The sequence below is a fragment of the Plecotus auritus genome, assembly GCF_963455305.1.
Source record: "Plecotus auritus genome assembly, chromosome: 3".
Lineage (NCBI taxonomy): Eukaryota > Metazoa > Chordata > Mammalia > Chiroptera > Vespertilionidae > Plecotus > Plecotus auritus.
The window spans coordinates 188,297,744-188,319,933 of NC_137772.1; the positions used below are offsets into that span (position 1 = coordinate 188,297,744).

The 22,190-nt window shown below is 42.7% G+C and overlaps 1 protein-coding gene across 1 annotated transcript in view; it reads left to right on the forward strand.

The window, feature by feature from the left end:
• The window catches only part of DENND5B (DENN domain containing 5B), a 184,159-nt gene that overhangs the window by 135,257 nt on the left and 26,712 nt on the right, over positions 1-22,190 (forward strand). The window contains exons 10-12 of the mRNA XM_080659118.1: positions 917-1,069; positions 1,967-2,045; positions 15,746-15,827. Of these exons, the coding sequence (XP_080515244.1) occupies positions 917-1,069; positions 1,967-2,045; positions 15,746-15,827 (314 nt within the window). The remainder of the gene's footprint in view (positions 1-916; positions 1,070-1,966; positions 2,046-15,745; positions 15,828-22,190) is intronic.

Sequence of the window (22,190 nt, forward strand, 5' to 3'; positions counted from 1 at the left end):
TGTGCCCATACATGTGTGAGTAGATCCATAAAGAAGAAGATGCTAGCTGTGTTGTGGGCTTGTGTATATTACAACCAGTCTCCTCTCTGATATCTGTATTGACCAGAAGTAGCGATACAAATTGACAAGCCTCAGAACATTTTAACCAGTAATTTTATTCATTCATCTGTCAGTCATTTCTCCAGGACTTTCTCTGTGTGTATTCAATAAATGCCCTATTTTTAGCATCTGCTGTCAGTGCTGAATCAGACAGACAAGGTCCCTGCCTAAAGGAACTAGATTCCCCCTCACTTTACATTTTATAAGAGCAGCTAAGACTGCTGTAAATCAACTCACCTGAACCTGATTTCCATTTCCTTTCCATTTTTCGGTGCATGCTCATGAGCACACAAGAAATGAAACAGAAAAAGAGGAAGAAAAAAAAGAGACCTAGTGCACTCATAATTAGAGAGTTCCGCTTTGTCTTGTGGCTTCTGCCTCAGTGTAGTCAGAACTAAGTGCAAATACTGTCCGTTTGCTAAGGCGTGGGGCAGTGGGGTGAGCTGTGGTGGCAGGGTGGGGTTTTAGCTTCTGACAGTGCATTTTCTAGGTCTGGTATAATTCCTCAGTGTTACTCAAATTAGTAATCTGAAAAGTGTTGTGCATAAACATTTACATGTTTACGTGGGGGTACTTTAAAATGGTTTCAAAATATCTCTTTAGTGACCCTCTGTTTCTCTGACAAAATAGTAAAAGTATACATGATATTACTCCAGTGAGTTGACCATAGAGATTAAGACACTTTTCCCAAGGTGACTAAAAATCTGCAATTAGAAGTATAATGCAGGGACCCCAGGTCTCCTGATCCAGTGATGGACTTATTGGGCTCTGGCCTCACTGCTGGGATAACACTTGTGGCCACACGTGATGTTTTCAGACCAAACGCATGCTGGTGGAGAAGATGGGCCACGAAGCAGTGGAACTGGGTCACGGTGAAGCGAACATCACGGGCCTGGAGGAGAACACCTTGATCGCCAGCCTCTGTGACCTTCTGGAGAGGATATGGAGCCACGGCTTGCTGGTCAAGCAGGTAACCTTCTCCGTGGCCGGTGCCATGGCCGTTAGGAGCCCTGTTAGGAAATGGAGGAGGAGAAAAGAACACCATCATAATGAAAGGGTCGGTTTCCTTGTCACAGGATGACTAGAAACGCACCCTGGGCGTTTTGATTCCAGAAAAAGAAAACATAACCCGTGATTAGGAGGCGGTCGGCTCTTTCCTGTTAAACAGGAAAGGATGAAGCAGCCCACTCTCTGCAGAGGCTCTACCCCCGTGGATTCCACTCAGGGCCTGCTGTCACTGTCCAGCAAAGACGTCTGTCAGCCAGAATTAGCACTTCTTTTCACGTTAGCTAGTTATTCAGGATGGAAAATTTAAAAAAAAAAAATGAGATAGTTTCTTTGCTTTTGTCTCTCTCCTGTCCCTTTCTGGTTTTGTGCTGTTTCGTTTTGTTTCTGTTGGGTGCATATTTCTTCCTTCTTTCCCTTTTCTCTTCCTCCTCTTGTCCCAACTTTCTTCTCTGGTTGCCATTCCATATATTGAAACATATTTTGCATATGGATGTGCAAAAACATCATGTACTGCTAGAGCCTCTTTATTCCCTGGTTCTGGTGTGGCTAATATAGACAGCCCTAAACACATACAACTAAGGAACAACCAAGCCGGAGTCACCATCTGTATGCCTCCACTTCTGGCCTCTTTCTTAGTAGCTGCTGTTCCCAGCTGTTGCCAGTGTTCTCAGCGAGGCCAAGAATGACCCTCGTTACGCGTGGAGTGACGCGCTCAGGGCGTCACACAGCTAGGAACAGATGCGCTTGGGTTGCCAAACTTCACAGTGGCTGTTTCAACATGAATGGTTTTGATGAGAAATTATTTCTTTATGAGTTATTTCTTATAAAATGAAAAATTTTATGTCCCTTGTACTTTCAGGGGAAGTCGGCTTTGTGGTCGCATTTAATTCAGTTTCAGGACAGAGAAGAGAAACAAGAGCACCTTGCAGAGTCACCAGGTGAGAGTTCATTGGTTTGGTTGTTTCTACAGAAGAGGCAGCATGGGACCACGTGAAGAATCAGCTTTGTCTCTACCTCTCTCTCCACTCAAACTAACCCCATCTCGTCAGTAGTGGGGTAAAGTAGAAGGAGCAGTATTGTGTACTAGCTATGAAGCCTTTCTGATCTTTAGCTTCCTCATTCACAAGACAGAAAAAATAATAGTATCTATGCCAAGACTGTAATGTTGATCAAATAAGATAACACATGTAAAGGATCATGCAAGTGCAGCAATGTTCTCGAATAATGTCATTTTTTCCAAGTTGTTTCGTTTTAACGTTGATGAAGAAAAAATGAGTTCCTGGCTATGGCCATTGATTGTCTCTGTGGAGTTTTCTCTGGGGACTTGTTTCCTCCCACATTCCAAAGGTGTGTGCGTGGTAAATTGTTGCATCTAAGTTGTCCCAGTGTGCGTCAGTGTGGGTGTGAGTGCGCCCTGCGACGGAGAGGCACCCTGTCCAAGGTGGGCTCCCACTGTACCCCTGTTCTGCCAGGCGAGGCTCCAGCCACCTGTGACCCTGAACTAGAATAAGCAGATTGGAAAATCATCTTACTTGTTTTCTTAATGGTAACATGGGTTTTGTCATACATCATTTTGCTTCAAGTCACAGTTTCTAAGAACTTCCCAATATTAAGTGAAGATTTACTGTATACCTTACTCTCACCAGTATTAGGGTGATTTTTTTCTTAAGGAAAGTTTTATAACCATCATCCGTTTTTCAGGGGAAACAATGTGCATATATGTCTCCAAAATCTTCAGGAGTGAGATTTCTTCTTCAGTTTATAACAGGACATCATTGCTAGAAGTGTCATATTTCTTTAGCTAATTAGAGTTATGTAGGATTCCTAGATAACTGGGTTATTTTTCACAACAAGGAGCTTGCTTTTCTTTATGTAAAATAGCCATCTGTTTCACAAAAAGTAGAACAGTGGAAAGCCTAGTAGAGATAGAATGTTTTATACTGAATTTGGAAAACTTTTCTAAAATTATAGATTTTTTTAGACATTCAGAAGTATAAAAAAATTTTTTAACTCATAAGCCAACCTCCAGCTTAAGAAATAAAGCCTTGTGTACAATTGCTAAAAAAAAAAAAAAAAGAAAAAGAAAAGAAATAAAGCCTTGCAAATAGGATTAAAGCGCTCTATTTTTATTCCCCACACTGCTTCTAGAGCACAATACTACCCTAAATGTGGTGCTTATTGTAGGAAACCTAGTTTTTAAATGTAGCCAATGAAACAGCTAAAATACGATTTTTTAAAATTTTTGTAATATGTTTTTATTGATAGAGAGGAAAGGAGAGGGAGAAAGAAGTGCACATCAATGATGAGAGAGAATCATCGGCTGCCTCCTGCACACCCCCTACTGGGGATTGTGCCTGGAAACATGGACATGAGCCCTGATGGGGAATTGAAATATGACCTCTTGGTTCATGGGTCAACAACGCTCAGCCACTGAGCCACACTGGCCCGGCTAGGAATATGACTTTGATACTGCATTCCCCTGGAACCCCTCCAGAAAGGATGTTATGATTCTAAAGACCCAAAATGTAACTATATTTATAAAGACTGAGGTCCACTTTAAAAGCATTCTCTAGTGTCCATCTCCTTTGCCCCATTTTTCTGTTGAAAAAGTAAATGCATTGGCATATACTCTGTAACACTTAACCTCTGTTCATAGAAAATGTAGCTTTTCAGCCCATAAGACCATAACTAAAGTAGCTTACCCTAGTTAGAAAAAATAAATTCCTAGGGGGGCAAATTAGCCATTTTTAGGATGAAATGCTGGAAAGCCAAGCTCAGTGAAGGCTGGGAGGTAGAAGCCTTTGCCTCTTGCGCCAAGTGGGGCATGTGAGACTGTCCAGCTGTTAAACAACAGCTGCTGGGCAACACTGGCAGCTTGGTGGCGTTGGCAGGTCAAATGTTGGGTGGTTGAGCTGGAGACCAGAGACCCAGCTGTTTCCAGTGGCCTTCAATCAGTCAGTCATGGGACCAGCAAAACTCTGAAGTCAAGGCTAAGAAATGCCAAGTGTCAAAGCCCCGTGCAGTCACTGTGCTGCACTGTCAGGTGCTGAAGGGCTAATGAAGCACAAATGAACATAAGCTAAATATTTTACTGACCCTTAAGAGGATACATATAAACCATGCAGCTTTTGAAATCAAATTATTGTCTGTTTGGAGGAGTGGATTTTATAAATATTGCTCTAACACTTTTGATGACTCAGCCCATGAAGTTAGGATTTAAAAATATGACAGTGTGAAATACATATAAACACATCAGTTTGAGAATGAAATATTTCATTATTGAGAAACAGTGTGTCCTAATTGTACAGAAATGAGCAGTTCTGTCTGCTTTTAAATCCAGGTGGTTTATTTGGTTTGGTTTGGTTTTTCAAAAAATGCTTTTTGTTTGCCAACTATTAAGCTTCGTAATTAATGCATTTTCAGATTAAGGAAAGATCCTCCAACTCCTTATAGAGTGGCAATGGGTTTAAACACTGTTTTTTTTATTATTATCTACAGGTTTCTTTTTAAAATCTTATTTATTGGTTGATTTGAGAGAGGAAAGGGAGAGAGAAAGAAAGATTTGTTGTTCCACGTATTTATGCATTCATTGGTTGATTCTTGTATGTGCCCTGATCAGGGATCGAACCCAAAACCTTAGCATATTGGGACAATGCTCTAACCAACTGAGCTACCTGGCCAGGGCTGAACACTGCTCTTATTAACATTCAGCCAGGATGAGCCTTGATGATAGATCATTACTCCTTCAAAAGCAGCACTGTATAGGAGTCAGAGACATTTAAGAGTTGCAGAAGAATGGAGAAGGTTTGTCTTAGCAAGAGGACCATAGCAGGGTCGACTTTCTTAGTATTTTTTAGCAGACTTTATATTTTCGAGCAGCTTTTGGTTCACAGCAACAATGAGCAGATAATACAGAGATTTCCCATATAACCTCTGTCATCCCCCCCCATACATACAAACAATGAATAGCCTCCCCCATTATCAGCATCTCCCACCAAACTGGTACATTTCTTACAATTGGTGAACCTACACATCATCAACCAAAGTCCGTAGTTTACATTCGGTTTCACTCTTGACATTGAACTCTGAGTTTAAACAAATATATAATGACATGTAGCCATCCTTATACTGTCATTCAGAGTAGTTTCACTGCCTTGAAATCCTCTGTGCTCTGTTCATCTCTCCCTCCCTCAACCCCTGGCAACTGACCTTTTTACTGTTTCCATAGTTTTATCTTACCCAGACTGTCATTTAGTATATAGCCTCTTCACATTTACTTCTTGCACTTAGTAATGACCATTTGAGTTTCCTCCATGTCTTTCAGACAGTCTTGATTCTGACCTAGTCAGGTTTGTCTGTGTCCCTGCACCTAGAAGTTTGAAGTCATTTTATGGATAAAGGATCTCAGAATGCAATTGGTCCTAAGGAAGGGGATTGTTCTTGACACATCACCCAAAAGTTTCTACTTTTAAAAATGTTGGCCAGCTTAGACACAGGCTTGCATCCTCAAACAAGGTTCCACTAAACTGTAAATGATTTTTAATTCATATTTATTTTATTGTATTTTTTGTTCATCTTCACAGGATATTTTTCTCATTGATTTTTAGAGAGTGGAAAGGAGGGAGGGATGGGGGGAGAGAACCATCAATGTGAGAGAGACACATTAATTGGTTGCCTCCTGCATGTGCCCCACTGAGTCCGGGATTGAGCCTCCAACCCAGGTACATGCCCTTGACTGGGAATCAAACTCATGACCCTGTGTTTACACAGGCTGAGCGATGTTCTAACCACTGAGCACACCAGCCAGGGTTTGTTTTTATTTATCTTCATTGTTGAAAGTATTACGGATGTCCCCCTTTCCCTCCCACATTGACCCACTCTACCCCACTCCTGACCCCTCCCCAGGTCTTCCCAGCATTATTATCTGTCCATGGGCTATGCATATATGCATATAAGTTCATTGAGTAATCTCTTCCTGCCCCCCTTTCCTCTGAAATACGTCAGTCTGTTGCATGCCCAGACAAGGTTTTAAATGATTTTTAAGTCAATTGACAAGGGGTAGGTTAGTATGCAGAAAGGGGTGGAGAGACTCCTTTTAAGTGGTTATTCTGGATCTAGCCCAAGAATTTTGAGTCACTCTTCAATCATCTGATCTTCATCAAAAGTTTTCTGTTAATGACTTGCCTCCCTATCGTATCTAATAAAAGAGTAATATGCAAATTGACCATCATTCCAACACACAAGATGGCTGCCCCCATGTGGACACAAGATGGCCAGCAGGGGAGGGCAGTTGTGGGCGATCAGACCAGCAGGGGAGGGCAGTTAGGGGTGACCAAGCCTGCAGGGGAGGGCAGTTAGGGGTGACCAGGCCTGCAGGGGAGGGCAGTTAGGGACAAACAGGCTGGCAGGAGAGCAGTTAGGCATCAATCAGGCTGGCAGGGGAGTGGTTAGGGGGTGATCAGGCTGGCAGGCAGATGCGGTTAGGGGCAATCAGGAAGGCAGGCAGGCGAGCAGTTGGGAGCCAGCAGTCCTGGATTGTGAGCGGGATGTCCGGTAGGATCGGGCCTAAACTGGCAGTCGGACATCCCTCAAGGGGTCCCAGATTGTAGAGGGTGCAGGCTGGGCTGAGGGACACACAACCCCCCGTGCACGAATTTCGTGTACCGGGCCTCTAATATACTATAGATCAGGGGTCCTCAAACTACGGCCTGCGGGCCACATACAGCCCGCAGAGGACATTTATCCGGCCCTCCAGGTGCCGCTGCCTGTCCTGCTTAGCAGCCGACTCGTCCCGGGCCCGCAGTGCACATAGGAATTTGTTCATAGTTGTTTTTTTAAACTATAGTCCGGCCCTCCAACGGTCTGAGGGACAGTGAACTGGCCCCCTTTTTAAAAAGTTTGAGGACCCCTGCTATAAATGGTTCTGAAAAAACAATGCATAGTTTCTGCAAAGGTGCTGCCTGTGCAGTAAGCACTGATTCAGGCAGATACACAGGAGTTCCTGTGGCTGAGTATTAACCCACGAGGGTTTTCCTGAAGGAAAGGGTAGCCTACTGCATTTAAGTGTATTGAAGTAAGAAGTAGTATAGAGGTATACATTTAGGTAGTTTATACATTTCTCTCCTGGAGTAGACTCCATGGAAACCTTAGATTTTAGATCACTAGATTTAAAGTATGACTTCACTTCTTAACCAGTTAATTGCCACACGTCCCAAACAGAAACCATCCCCACACTCCACGATATTTTGAATTTAATTTAAAAAAATCAATTTGCAATGAATATTATAAAAAATAAGTATATTACAATTCAGGTGTTCTTAAATATTTTCAGTTGAAAATTCGCACGAAAAATGATTTTAAAGTTGGTCAGGGCTGCCACTTAGGGAAAACTTTTTTTTTAAATTCTTCCCAAGAACATTTTTAATTATTTTTACGTAGCACATACACAGTTGAAAAAAAGTATTATTTACACTTAGTTATTATTTTAAAAATTAAAATCGCCTCAGTGTATGATAAAGTTCGAAACATGGTACAACACATAACGAAACATTACATTGTTTACAAAAGTATCTGGTTTATTTTCACTGTTTTGTACCAATACTAGAAGAAGAGCATACCAAACAGCTTTTCCACATAGATTTTTTTTCCCCCAATCGGTGGATACTCCCCCAAAAATGTCATTCATACAATCTGGATAGCAAGTCAGTGGCATAACGTTTTCTTTTCTCAGGTCGTGCTAATTTATGTTTTTGAATTAATTGCCTGATTACCTGTAACTGGAAATCACCAAGTGTAATATTGCTATTTTTTTTTATTTTTATTTTTTTGCAGCTATAGATGTGCGTGGCGGCGTGTGGGGAAGGTCCGCCGCTGCGTCTATAGACACTTATGGCGTACAAAGGGTTAACTCCTATCTGCCTTCTACTCCCAGGCTTCTAAACTGTTTCCTCCAAAGTCGCTAATGAACTACTGTTTTCGTTTCCTGGGGCTACTGTAATAAAGTACCACAAACTAGTCAACTCAAACAACAGAAATTTATTGTCTCACAATTCTAGAGGCTAGAAATCCAAAATCCAGGTGTCAGCAGGGGTGGTCCTTCTGAGGGTTCTGAGGAGAATCTGTCCCACACCTCACTCCTAGCTTCTGATGGTCTAAACTTGAGATGAACTGCATGGCCAGTAGCTGGTATTCTCCCGGTGTCTTCACAGCTCTTCTCCACACATGACTGTCTCTGCATCTGAATTCCCCTCTTTATAAGGATACTAGTCACATTGGATTAGGGCCCATCCTGAAGACCTCATCTTAACTTGGTCATCTACAAAGACCCTATTGCCAGGTAATGTCAAATTCGTAGGTATTGGCAGTTAGATTTCAGCATTTTCTCAGGAGACGTAATTCAGACCATAACAACTACCGTTGCCTACTGCAGTGTCATCATCCAGCTACGCCATTAGCAGATTATTCACAACTCTCTTTCTCCAGCCCTAGTTCCTAGACATCTGTTTTTTTTATTGTTGACATTTTATTATAGATGTCCCCCATTTTCCTCCCTTTGCCCCCCTCCGCCCAGACCCTGCCCTTCCTTCCCTCTGGCCCTCACCACATTGTTGTCTGTGTCATGGCTTAGGCATATATGCTCTTTGGCTTTTCTCTTCACCTTCTTTCATCCGGTCCACCCCACCCACCTTCCCTCTGACATCCGTCAGTCTGTACCACCTACACATGCATTTTTGATGGCCCCTTGGGACCTCAGACCCAACATGTCCTAAATCAAACTCATTATTTCAGCACCTCTCCCTCCAGTCCCTACCAGGCTCTCTCTCTCCACTTGACTTAATGGCATCAGCACCCTTCTCACAGTCAAGCTTAGAAGCTGGAAAGTCTACAGTGTAACAGAAGCCCACCGGACATGCCATAGAACACTCTGCCCCTTTTAATGAATGTGTATGATTGGGTAGGTCTCTTAATTGGGCCTCCGTTTCTTCATCTGCAAAATTACAATTAAAAAATTCAAATGAAAGCTATAATAAGGATAATATGTATTTTATATCCATATCTAATATAACAAATAGGCTGTAAACAAGCAGAAAGATATGGAATGCTAGAGGATAAGCCAAAGACTTGAACAAACTGCATGGAAATGTGATGAGCACATCGCATGTTTAGGGAACACTGATCAGAGAGGGGTGGCTAGAATATAGGGTCCCAAAGGGGGATTCTCAGAACACACTAGCCCTGTGGCTGCTCTTATTGTGGCTGCTGTTTGAAATGTCAGGCTCCTCTTTAAGCCTGCCGCTTGTCCTCTGCTCCACAGGCATGATTCCTTCGTTGTCATGTCTCTCTCCAGCCACCTTGCTCAGTATGGTGTCAGCTCCTTTCTCCTACCTCATGCTCTCTTTTTCCTCTTCTCAACCTGTTTCTCACCACTTGTGTGGCCCTCTTTCATGCTGTCTAATAACCTAGATTGTATTTTACTTTATTTCCCGAAAGAGAGATGTTCTTTCATGAATAACACACTGAAGTACTGGTGATCTCGACAGGAAGACACAACATAGTCTCTGGAACAATTTCCTTAGGGTCTTTTACCTCCTGGGTATAAAGAGGAACTAGTATTTTCATTGACCCATTGAAAACTTCCTCCTAAGAGTGCCTTAACCAACAGCATGCTTATCACCCACCCTATATAGAAGGCCCTCAAAGAACTGCCTGTAGGTTGGTCTGACCACATTTTTTTTTGCCAAGCAGCCCTGTCAGTATTCATTTATACCTGCCGAGTGTCAGCCCAGCCTCTCTCACCAAGCGCCAAAACATGTAGATCGTAACACAACAAAATGTTCCCTGTCATCTTCCTTCAGTGTCAGCTTTAAACAGATTAGTGTTTCCATATTATATCCTAGTTCCCCCCAAGTAGGATGAATCTAAAGACAGAAAATACAGATTTCATATACAGCAAAACCCACATCCTAAATTCTGATGTGACTGATGTACAGTTGTCCCTTGAACAACAAAGGAGTTAGGGGCGCCAACCCCCATATAGTCAAAAATCCACATATAACACGACTCCCCAAAAATTTAACTAGTAGTAAATAGCTTAGTGTTGACCAGAAGCCTTACCATTAATAAAAACAGCCAATTAACACATATGTTGTATGTTATATGTATTATATACTATATATATATATAAAAGCCTACACGACCATTACGACGGAATGACCTGTCAACCAGGCACTATGATGCGCACTGACCACCAGGGGGCAGATGCTCAAAGCAGGAGCGTCTCACAGGGGGAGCACTGCTCAGCCAGAAACCAGGCTCACGGCCGGTAAGCGTAATTGCGGTGGCAGGAGCCTCTCCCGACTCCATGGCAGAACTACTGAGCGGCAGTGGCAGCAGGTGCAGCAGGCCGGGATGAGCGTGAGCGGCATGGTGCCCAGCCCCAGTTGTAACTCCTCCCTGGCTGCCTGCTGCTTGGTGCACTGCTACATCCCTCTCACAATCTGGGACCCTTCAGGGGCCTACACCAGCAGTCGGACATCCCCTGAGGGGTCCAGGTTGCGAGAGGGTGCAGGCCAGGCTGAGGGACACCCCTACCCCCCAGTGCATGAATTTTATGCACCAGGCCTCTAGTATTCTTATAATAAATTACACTACAGAAAAAAATGTTATGAAGGGAAAATGCTTTTACTGTACTGTATTTATTGATACCTAAATTTAGTTTATGTCATCTGTTTACAGGATGGGTCATCTGTCAGTACCTACATTAAGATTGTCTTATATGATGCAAGACACTAGATTTTATACATATTACTAACACGAGACATCAGAAATGAAACTTTATAGTAGCATAGTGTAATCAATACAACTACTTCACAGAAGTAAGGAAAACTGGGGAGCGGGGGGATTGGGAGAGGACACTGGGGGATAAAGGGGACATATGTAATACTTTCAACACTAAGTTATTAAGAAGTACAAATTAGCAGGTACAGAATAGTCATGGGGATGCAAAGTACAGCATAGGAAATACAGTTATTAATCCTATATAGTAAAAGCCTAATATGCTAAGTGACTGGTTGTCCATTCAATCAAAGCGTAATATGCTAATGATATGCTAAGGCCACTCAGCCGCTCGCTATGACATGCACTGACCACCTGGCAGACAGTCAACTGGTCGACCAGTCACTATGACATGCATTGACCACCAGGGGGCCGATGCTCCAACCGGTAGGTTAGCTTGCTGCTGGGGTCCAGCCAATCAGGACTGAGCGAGATGGGCCAGACACACCCTGGAGCCCTCTCACGGTCCCTCCCCAGCTGGCCAACCTCCCGCATCCCTCCCTGGCCCTGATCGTGGGTGGGTAGGTGGGTGGGTGGGAGGTAATCAACCAAAGACCACCCTATATAATAAAAGGTTAATATGCAAATAGACTGAACGGCAGAACGACCGGTCGCTATGATGCACACTGACCACCAAGGGGCAGACGCTCAACACAGGAGCTGCCCCCTGGCTGTCAGTGTACTCCCACGGGGGAGCGCCCCTCAGCCAGAAGCCCGACTCACAGCTGGTTAGTGCAGCTGTGGTGGTGGGAGTCTCTCCCACCTCTGTGGCAGTGCTAAGGATGTGCAACCGCCACCTTAGGTTTGCTTCCCCCGGGGAGTGGGCCTAAGCCATCAGTCAAACATCCCCTGAGGTCTCCCGGACTGCAAGAGGGCATAGGCTGGGCTGAACTCCCCCACCGAGTGCATGAATTTCGTCCACCGGGCCTCTAGTATTATAGTAACTATGTATGGTGTTAGATGGTACTAGATTTATCGGGATGATCACTTGTAACTTATATAAATGTCCAATCACTGAGTTGTGCACCTGAAACTATACTGTACCTCAACTCTAACTAAAAAATAGAATAGCCCTAGCTGATTTGGCTCAGTGGATAGAGTGTCAGCCTGGGGACTGAAGGGTCCCGGGTTTGATTCCAGTCAAGGGCACATGCCCAGGTTGCAGGCTCGATCCCCAGTAGGGGGTGTACAGGAGGCAGCCAATCAATGATTATCTCTCATCGATGTTTCTCTCTCCCTCTCTGAAATCAATAAAAATATATAAATAAAATAAAATTTTAAAATTTTAAAAAGGAGTAAAGAAAACTCCCAAAATGTTTCCAATATATTTATTGGAAAAACTCCATTTATAAGTGGACCTGTGCAGTTCAAACCCATTCTTGTTCACGGTATTTGCTAAGTGTGGTGTTGCAATTTTGTTTTTACTTGCAGATGGGAAATAGAAATAAAGGAAGAGTACAAAAACTCCACAGCAACTCACTCACAGTGAGATTGAGCCCTCCCACTATAATACATTAGCAAATAATTGATTGCTTTAGACATTGCTATATAATAAAATAATCTTTTCCTTCTTTTATAAATGTAAGCTCTTCAGTTTCAGAAGAGACTCATGAACATTTTTTAAATTTAATAAATCTTTATTGTTCAGATTATTACAATTGTTCCTCTTTTTTCCCCCCATAGCTCCCCTCCACCCGGTTCCCACCCCACCCTCTGCCCTTACCTCCCCCCACTGTCCTCATCCATAGGTGTACGACCTTTGTCCAGTCTCTTCCCGCACCCCCCACACCCCTTTCCCCCTGAGAATTGTCAGTCCACTCCCTTTCTATGCCCCTGATTCTATTATATTCACCAGTTTATTCTGTTCATAAGATTTTTTATTCACTTGATTTTTAGATTCACTTGTTGATAGATATGTATTTGTTGTTCATAATTTTTATCTTTACCTTTTTCTTCTTCTTCCTCTTCTTACAGAATACCCTTCAGCATTTCATATAATACTGGTTTGGTGGTGATTAACTCCTTTAGCTGTTTCTTATCTATGAAGCTCTTTATCTGACCTTCAATTCTGAATGATAGCTTTGCTGGGTAGAGTAATCTTGGTTGTAGGTACTTGCTATTCATCACTTTGAATATTTCTTGCCACTCCCTTTCTGGCCTGTATAATTTCTGTTGAGAAATCAGCTGGCAGTCCTTTGGGTGCTCCCTTGTAGGTAATTAACTGTTTTTCTCTTGCTGCTTTTAATATTCTCTCTTTGTCTTTTACTCTTGGCATTTTAATTATGATTAAAATTGGAGTGGACTGACAATTCTCAGGGGGATAGGGGTGTGGGGGTGCAGGAAGTGTCTTGGTGTGGTCCTCTTTGGATTCCTCTTGTATGGGGTTCTTTGCGCTTCCTGGACTTGTAAGTCTGTTTCTTTCACCAGGTGGGGGAAGTTTTCAGTCATTATTTCTTCAAATAGGTTTTCAGTATCTTGCTCTCTCTCTTCTTCTGGCACCCCCATAATTCGGATGTTGGTACACTTGAAGTTGTCCCAGAGGCTCCTTACACTATCTTCAAATTTTTGGATTCTTTTTTCTTTTTGCTTTTCCGGTTGAGTGTTTTTTGCTTCTTTGTATTTCAAATCTTTAACTTGATTCTTGCATTCCTCTAGTCTGCTGTTAGGTCTCTGTATAATATTTTTTATTTCAGTCCGTGTATTTTTAATTTCTAGTTGGTCCATTTTCATATCCTCAAGGGTTTCGCTAAATTTATCGGCCTTTTCTAGGAAATTCTTGAAAAACCTTACAACCGTGGTTTTGAACTCTATATCCAGTCCTTTGCTTTCCTCCATTTCTTTTGTTTGTGATCTGTTTCTTTGTCTCTGCATTTTCACTGCTTCCCTGAGTTGGTAGCGTAGCTTTGTGTGCTAGGTGTCCTATATGGCCAGTGGGTCAGCCTCCCCAGTTACCTGAGGTGGACACTCTTGGTGCACCCCTTTTTGGACTGTGTGCTCAGCCTTGTTGTAGTTAAGTCTTGATTGTTGTTGGTATCACTGGGAGGAATTGACCTCCAGGCCAGTTGGCTGTGATGATCAGCTGTGTCTACGCCGGGAGAACTTCTGTGCTGGAGACACTCTTATGAGACAAGACTTGCAAAATTGCAATAGCCTCTGTGCTCAGCTTGGATGGGGTGGAGTCTCAGGGCTGAGCAGACAGCCTTGGCTTCCCATCAGCCCTGCCCTATGAGGCCCCTGGGTCTCAGTGTCCCTCGGTAATCACTGCAAGCACCTCTGAGAGAAAGCCGCCCTCGAGTTTCACCCGCTGCCAGACAGTCCAGTTTCTCCCCCAGTGAATTGTGATTCCCAGATTCTCGCCCGAAACTGGAGTTCAGTGCAGTCGGGAGCTTCCGTCGTCCTCCCGCTAGAGAAAGCCAGCGGCACATTCAGCAGTCAGTCCTCTCTGTGCACTCTCACGCGCGCCTCCAGACCTCTGCCTTTAGCGGCTCCCCTGAGTTTCCGTGCGCTCCTCTGTTTTCCCGACAGTCCAGACTCCCCCCGTATGAGTCTGGGTCCCCAGGGTCTCACCTGAAACTGGGGTTCAGTGCAGTCAGAACTGGAGTTCAGCACTATCAGGAGCTTCCACCTTCCTCCCGCTAGCGAAAGCCAGTGGCACACTCAACAGTCAGTCCTCTCTGCGCACTTGCACGCGCGCCTCTAGACCTTCGCCTTTCGCGGCTCCCCTGAGTTTCTGTACGCTCCTCTCTTTTCCCGACAGTCCAGACTTTCCTTGTATGAGTCTGGGACCCCAGGGTCTCGCTCGGAACTGGGGTTCAGTGCAGTTGGGAGCTTCCGTCTCTCTCCCACTAGAGAAAGCTAGCCAGGCACTTAGACGCCCGTCCTCTCCGCGCATGTGTCTCTGTACCTCAGCCTTTTGCAGCTCCTCTGAGTCTCCGTGTGCCCCTCTCTTTCCTTCCAGTTGTAGAATTTCCACTCAGCCAGCTTTCCCGTGGTTCTGGATGATGTCCATTCTGTCTTTTAGCTGTAGTTTTGAAATTGTTGTGTGAGGCAGCAGTTTAGGTGTTCACCTATGCCGCCATCTTGGTTTCTCCTCATGAACATTTTACTTCTAAATGTTCATTTAGATTTTGCGTAATATGCATACTATAGTTTGGATTCTGAACTTGAAAGTAGAAATTTACCAACCTAGAGAGCCCAAGCTCTCAGATTTTCCTTTTAAACACCCTTTCAGAGTACAGTAAGTCCTCACTTAATGTCATTGGTAGGTTCTGCATCTTGAAGTGAAATGACACATAATGAACCCGGTTTTACCACAGGCTAATTGATATAAACAAGAGTTAGGTTCCTGTGGCATCTCATCAACGTTATAAAGCAACAACGCAATCTGAAGTCCTGGTATATAGGGAGATGGTGTGATTGCAATGCATGAGCCCAGAGATAATTCACATACTCAGTAGCTTAATTTATAGATATTGCTTTCATGTAATTATCCAGTTCAATTAGTATGAATAACTTTAGAAAATGACTGGCCATTATGGCCAGAATTTGCACACATTACATTATTTGCTAAGTGGGCTTTTATAATTCATTTTAAATTTACAAACACAGCCCCAGATTAACTGGAAAGAATATAGCCAGTTTATTGCATTAATATTAAGTGACAACAATTTGATCTTTTCTTTTGTCTTCAAAATTTGTTCTTCAAAAGTAATTTTAAAGTATTTATTTATAGAATGTGAATCATATAGATTTTTTTTTTCTTACTGTTAATTTTCTAATACTTTGCTGATATTTTTCTACATAGTTGCCCTGGGACCAGAAAGAAGAAAATCTGACTCAGGAGTTATGTTGCCAACACTCAGGGTCTCCCTTATCCAAGACATGAGGTATTTGTTATATATGCTAGCAAGTGGTGGTAACTTTGAAATATTATGGCTTTCACTTAAATTGCTCAAATGATTTTGGCTGTGTTTATTTTTGGCTTATGTATTCTCAAAAATCACATTTTTATGACCTTGTTTATTTTACTTTCACACTATTATATTTTTCCTGACATTAAATCCAAAGGGAAAACGCAACTGAAAAGAGTTTTAAAGGAGCCATAAATTATTTTACAATTTATTTTGTTCAGCTTTTTAAAACCTTCTTAAATACTTGCTACCCACAAATACAGTTCAAAAAAAATCTGCAAATAAGGACAAGGTACTTGGCAGAAAAACTGTTGTCAAGCAGATTTAATTTGAAGCAAATGCAAATCTGAGAGTTAACACTTGCAGTTAACTTAGAAATCATTAGAAGGCATCAGTGTAGCTAAGAAGATGTATTGAATGAGAGAGGCAGAGGTTTTTTTCTTTTAAACATTTTAGGTACAATACTTAGTCAACTCTTAAAAGCAGGTGGGCTTAAAGTGAATATTATAACACTTGTAACTTTATTGCTTTAGTAATATTAATAGGATGTTTATTTGATTTGTCAGGTACTTGTGACTGAAAAGCATAACTGTTAGGAGTGGCAGCATAGTAGAGTGGTAACACATCCTGGTTTCACCACTTACTAGCTGTGTGACCCCAAGCAATTTTTGTAACTTCTCTGTGCCTCAATTTCCCATCTCTCAAATAGAGGTTTAAAAAGTTATCTTAGAGCATTAAAGTGAAATTTAAGTGACTTAGTCTATAGTCTATTACTGTAAAAAGTTTCAAGAAGTACTTGGCTCATAGTAAGAGTTCAGTAAATGTTGGTTTTTGTAATCTGAGTAAGTTTATATACTTAAATGATATATTCCTTGGTAGGTGAAATGTAGTTGTCCTCGTGTGGCTTATGATTCCTTTTGATGGCCAGCATAAGAGGAATAGTTGTAACTACTGCTCACTTATTCCAGTGACTGTTAGATCAATGAACAGTGACCTCTCTAGTCTAAGCCCCTAAAATTTCTCATCTGGATTACATACTGGTCCTAATATTTCTGTGCTTGCCCTACTATATCCTCCCCCTGGATATATGGTGATCTTACAATAAAGATCACTTGCCCTGGCTAGCAATAGTCTATGGGTGCACATCAGGCTAAATATAATCCTATATAATAAAACCTTAATATGCAAATTGACCTACTGGCAGAATGACAGGTCACTATGATGCACACTGACCACCATGGGGCAGATACTCAATGCAGGAGCTGCCCCCGGTTGGGGCCGGCGAGCAGATGGCTCTAGGCCACCAGCCAAGGTGGGTGCCAGCAGGGCGCCCCCCCCCCCCATCACCCTGCCGGTCGCCCCACAGATTGGCCCTGATCGCCGGCCAGGCCTAGGGGTCCTACCCTATATATTGGGAACAGTCTCTTAGATTTAAAAATTAAAACCTGGCAAGGCTATTCTAACACTGAAAAAAACAGGATGATGCAGCCATGACATGCATGGACTCTGGCTTGCACATTTTGTGGTCAGCCCTGATTCTGACACTTATAACTGTGTGACAAACCAATTACCTAACTTCTCTCTGATTCAGTTTTTCCACCCATAAGATGGGGAAAATGGTACTACTGCCTCAGAAGGATCATGTTATGTACTACTTTTTATAATCAGGGCAAAAAAATGTAGCTGCCCATACAACAGCAAGATGCCTTTCACCTGTATGAAAAGTATGGTCACTAGTGCATGCAGCATCCCAGATTGCAAGAGGGATGTGTCCCGGATTGCGAGAGGGCGCAGGCCGGGCTGAGGGGCCCCCCACCCCCCTCAAGTTGAGTATAATCTTGGATAATCAATATTGGTCCAGGACATGAGTGTTCTAAAAAAATGATGTTCTGTGACTTCCCACTTAAGGCTACTTTGGCTTTTAATTTTCAGACTTACTGTTATAAAAATATCTGAGAGACTCCCCCCTAGTATCCTAAAATGATGTTTTGGCCAAATGATAGATGCTTTTAATAAAATCTTGATTGATTGCTTTCAAAAGGTGCTTAGTAAGGTGGAAAGGCGTTGCCCAGAAAAGACAAGCTGACTTCCCTAACATTTTATTATAGAAAATTTTAAATGCAGCAAAGTCAAAAGATTTTATAGTAAACACATCCATATACCCATCACCTAGATTCTACCGTTTATGTTTTTCTATGGCTCTTTAAAAAGTTGTGGTTAAAAATATATATATGCCCTGACTGGTTTGGCTCAGTGGATAGAGCGTCGGCCTGCGGACTGAGGGGTCCCGGGTTCAATTCCGGTCAAGGGCATGTGCCTTGGTTGCGGGCACATCCCCAGAGGGGGGTGTGCAGGAGGCAGCTGATCGATGTTTCTCTCTCATCGATGTTTCTAGCTCTATATCCCTCTCCCTTCCTCTCTGTAAAAAATCAATAAAATATATTTTAAAAAAAAATATATATATATATATATACACATACACATATCATAAAATTTACCATTTTAACCATTTTTACACATACAGTTGGTAGCACTGAATGCAATTGCATTGTTGTGCAACCATTGCCACTAACCATCTCCAGAACTTTTTTGTCATCCCAAACTGAAACTCTGTACTCACGTAAACAGTCGCTCCCCATTCTCCCTCCCCCACAAGCCACTACTCTATTTTATGTCTATGAATTTGACTATTCTAGGTACCTCATGTAAGTAGAATCATGCCTTTTGCATCTGTTTTATTTCACTTAGCATAATGTTATTGTGGTTCATCTATAGCATATATCAGAATTTCCTTCCTTTTTAAGGCTGAATAATATTCCATTGTATGTGCATACCACATTCTGTTACCCATTTATTCATCAGTAGACATTTGAGTGGTTTCCACCTTCTGGCTGTTGTGAATAATGCTGCTATGAACATATGTATTTGAGTCCCTGCTTTCAGTTCTTTTCTGTATATACCCAGAAGTGGAATTGCTTGATCATTTAGTAACTCTATGTTTAATTTTTTGAGGAACCATCATACTGTTTTCCATAGTGGCTGCACCATTTTACATTCCCACATGCAATGCACAAGTTAAGTTTCTCCACATCCTCACCAGCACTAGTTATTTCCTGTTTTGTTTGCTTGCTTGCTTGTTTGGACAGTAGCTGTCCTAATGGGTATGACTTCCCAGTGTCTTATGCCAGACATAGCCATAGGTCTTTAAATGTGAAGCTGGAGTCTTCAGCTTTATAAGCTCAGATACCAACTCATTAGTAAACCGAAATGTAATTAGACTCTCAGATACTGACTCTTGCTAACCCAAAAGGCTTATTTTAGACATCTAAGAGATATGGCGAAATAATGGGCTGGATCCACTCTTGTCTAGTTGTCATGGAGCCAATTTATTATTTCCTTAACAGATGACTTGATATTCTTTCACTGATATGGGTAGGCTCAGGGGGAAGCTAGATTAAAGTCAGAAGGCATCGTGCTCAGAAGCAGAGATGTGGAAGCCTGATCTCCGATCTTCGAACTAGAGATCCTAGTGCTCGTGGGATGTCATCTCAGAAAAGCCCTGCAGAAGCACTGCCCGTGTGTCTCTCTCATTTCTCTGCTCCATTCTGCCTTTTTATTTATTGTTGTTCTTGTTCGTGATATATTTACTTCAGAGTTTAATTCTCAGTGGACCGGCTTATTTCCCTATTTCCAAATTCTGGGTTAGTACTTCACGTTAGTCCCTAATTGCTACTTAAATAGTTGCTATAGTAGATCCAAGAAGAACACCCAAGTAATATTCTAAACTCTGATTTTTTTAAATCTGGACAATTGAAGGAAGAGCATATTTTCTAAGAATTGTGCAGTATATCTCTCTGAGCCCATGCTCTCTATTGGGCACATGTCTCTGTCTTTACCTCATCTTCTCAAGTTTATCTCTTGAGGCAAATACATTGGCAGTTTAGGGACTTTGAGTTCTCACAGATGTCGAGAGTCTTGGCACTGGATTGCTTAGCAGCTATAAGGAGCCCAGGACACCTGTCTGAAGGCTGTCCCCTTTGTCTTAGTATCTCAGACCCCTTCCCAAGACTTTCAGAGTTGCCAAATATCACCAGACTGTCACTTATAGCATGACTTTTTGTTCCAATGAGAAAGGCTGGGGACAGTAAATAACTGGACTGATTATATCTACATAGAGAAGAGGAGTATTATCGTGGTGTTACCATTATTGCCAGTTTTTTTCCAAAGTAGCTATGCACATACCATCTAGCTGTTGGGCCTTACGTTCTTAATGGCAAAATATAATTAATGATGCGGGGCATAACAGAACATTATATGATCTAGGACAGTGGTCGGCAAACTCATTAGTCAACAGAGCCAAATATCAACAGTACAACGATTGAAATTTCTTTTGAGAGCCAAATTTTTTAAACTTAAACTTCTTCTAACGCCACTTCTTCAAAATAGACTTGCCCAGGCCGTGGTATTTTGTGGAAGAGCCACACTCAAGGGGCCAAAGAGCTGCATGTGGCTCGCGAGCCGCAGTTTGCCGACCACGGATCTAGGAGATTGTGAATACTATAATCCAAGTATAGATAGTCTGAATATGTAAACAGATGAACAGTATGTAAGTCCTAGAAATATTCTATCTAATAAAGAGGGAGTATGCTAATTGACCCTCACACAGTCGCAAAGATGGCAGTGCCCACAGCCAATAAGGAGGGAATATGCTAATTGCTGCCCCACCCTCAAAGATGGCAGTGCCCACAGCCACAAGATGGCAACACTCAGTCCCCTCAGCCCCACGGGGCAGCAGGCGCACAGCAAGGCCGGGCCCACCCCTAGGCAGGCCTGGCCACTCCACACGCCTGCCTTTGGAGTCCCCCAGTTCCCTCATCCCCCCAGCTACCCAGGACCGGCCCGAGGTGCAGGCAAGCCTTGGATATCGGCTGCCCAGCCACCCAGGGCCACCCAAGTCTCAGGTAACCAGGGCCAGCCGAGGCTTGCAGCAGCAGAGGTGTGATGGGGCATCGCCTTCCCCTGGTCGCCGGGTTGCCTCCTGCCCCTGAGGGTTTCCGGACTGTGAGAGGGGGCAGGCTGGGCTCAGGGACCCCCACTCCAGTGCATAAATTTTCATGCACCAGGCCTCTAGTTTACATACAAAGATGGGGCTAAGTTGAGGGTAAATTGTCAAGTGACTTTATCTTTTTATAAATAATGTGTACACGTGTGCTAATGAGCATCTGGTTTTATTCAACACTAAAACTGAGTAGTCATGATTGATTTTGTTACAAATGCTTTTATGATGGAAATGCTGATTGCCACCTAAATAAAATATGTTTCGTTTTATGTACTCCAATTCTCCCCATTTTCCTTAAACACAGATTATTTTTCAAATTATAATTATTTTCCACTTTCCTGGGAAGGACTATTTTGAGGAATTTTTATGACTGTACAGGATATGAGCTTATACTAAAATTGGCTGATTCTTTTATTTCTCTAATGAATATTACTAGGGTTCACTATTAATGCAGTAAAATAAGCACCAGGAAATGTAGATTACATTTATTTAGGTGCTGTCAGTCTTAGGAATCATTCAGTTTGGGGAAACAGAGTCTTGGCACCAGATTGCTTAGCAGCTGTAAGGAGCCCAGGACACACAATAAGAAGCTCATTCGAACTGGCTTCAGCAAACACGGGATTTATTGGAGATATGTAAGGGTATCTTCCAGAATCCAAAAGCAAGAATTGCAGCTGGGAGGGAAACAGTCTTGTCATAGGTCACTCTCTGTCTCACAGGAAGCAAATCCTTTCTGCTTCTCCCATTCTCTCCCTTCCCTCCCAGCTGTATTGTGCACATGCTCTCCCAAGCCCTGGCTCTAACATCCTGTCTTATTTTAAGCGTTCAGTGAGAACTCACTTGGTTAGGGTACTCATTCCTAGCTTCCGAGAGGAAATCTGACTGGCTGAGGGGTTAGGAGCGTGGGGCCGTGGGTCACGGTGGCCCCCAGAGTTGTGTCTCCTGGGTCTGGGAAAGGGGAGCTTCTCCAAGAATGTGAGAGCCAGGAAGAAGAGATTGGAAGAAAATGGGTGGCTCCTCTAGAATAACACTTGTGATCTCTGTGACCTTGGGTGGGTCACTCAGTCTGAAGGAGTCTCCGTTTTCTCATCTTTACAGTGAAATAATGATATCCTCCCTCTCACTAGTTAATGTGATGATCAGATAAGACAAACTACATAAAAACTTGTTTAAATTAGAAAGCTTTGTATCAAGGTTAAAAACTAAATCAAGTAGATAAGTTATTTAAACCACACCATGTATGCTTTTCTGTGAATTAACAGGCTCTATTTTACTATAAG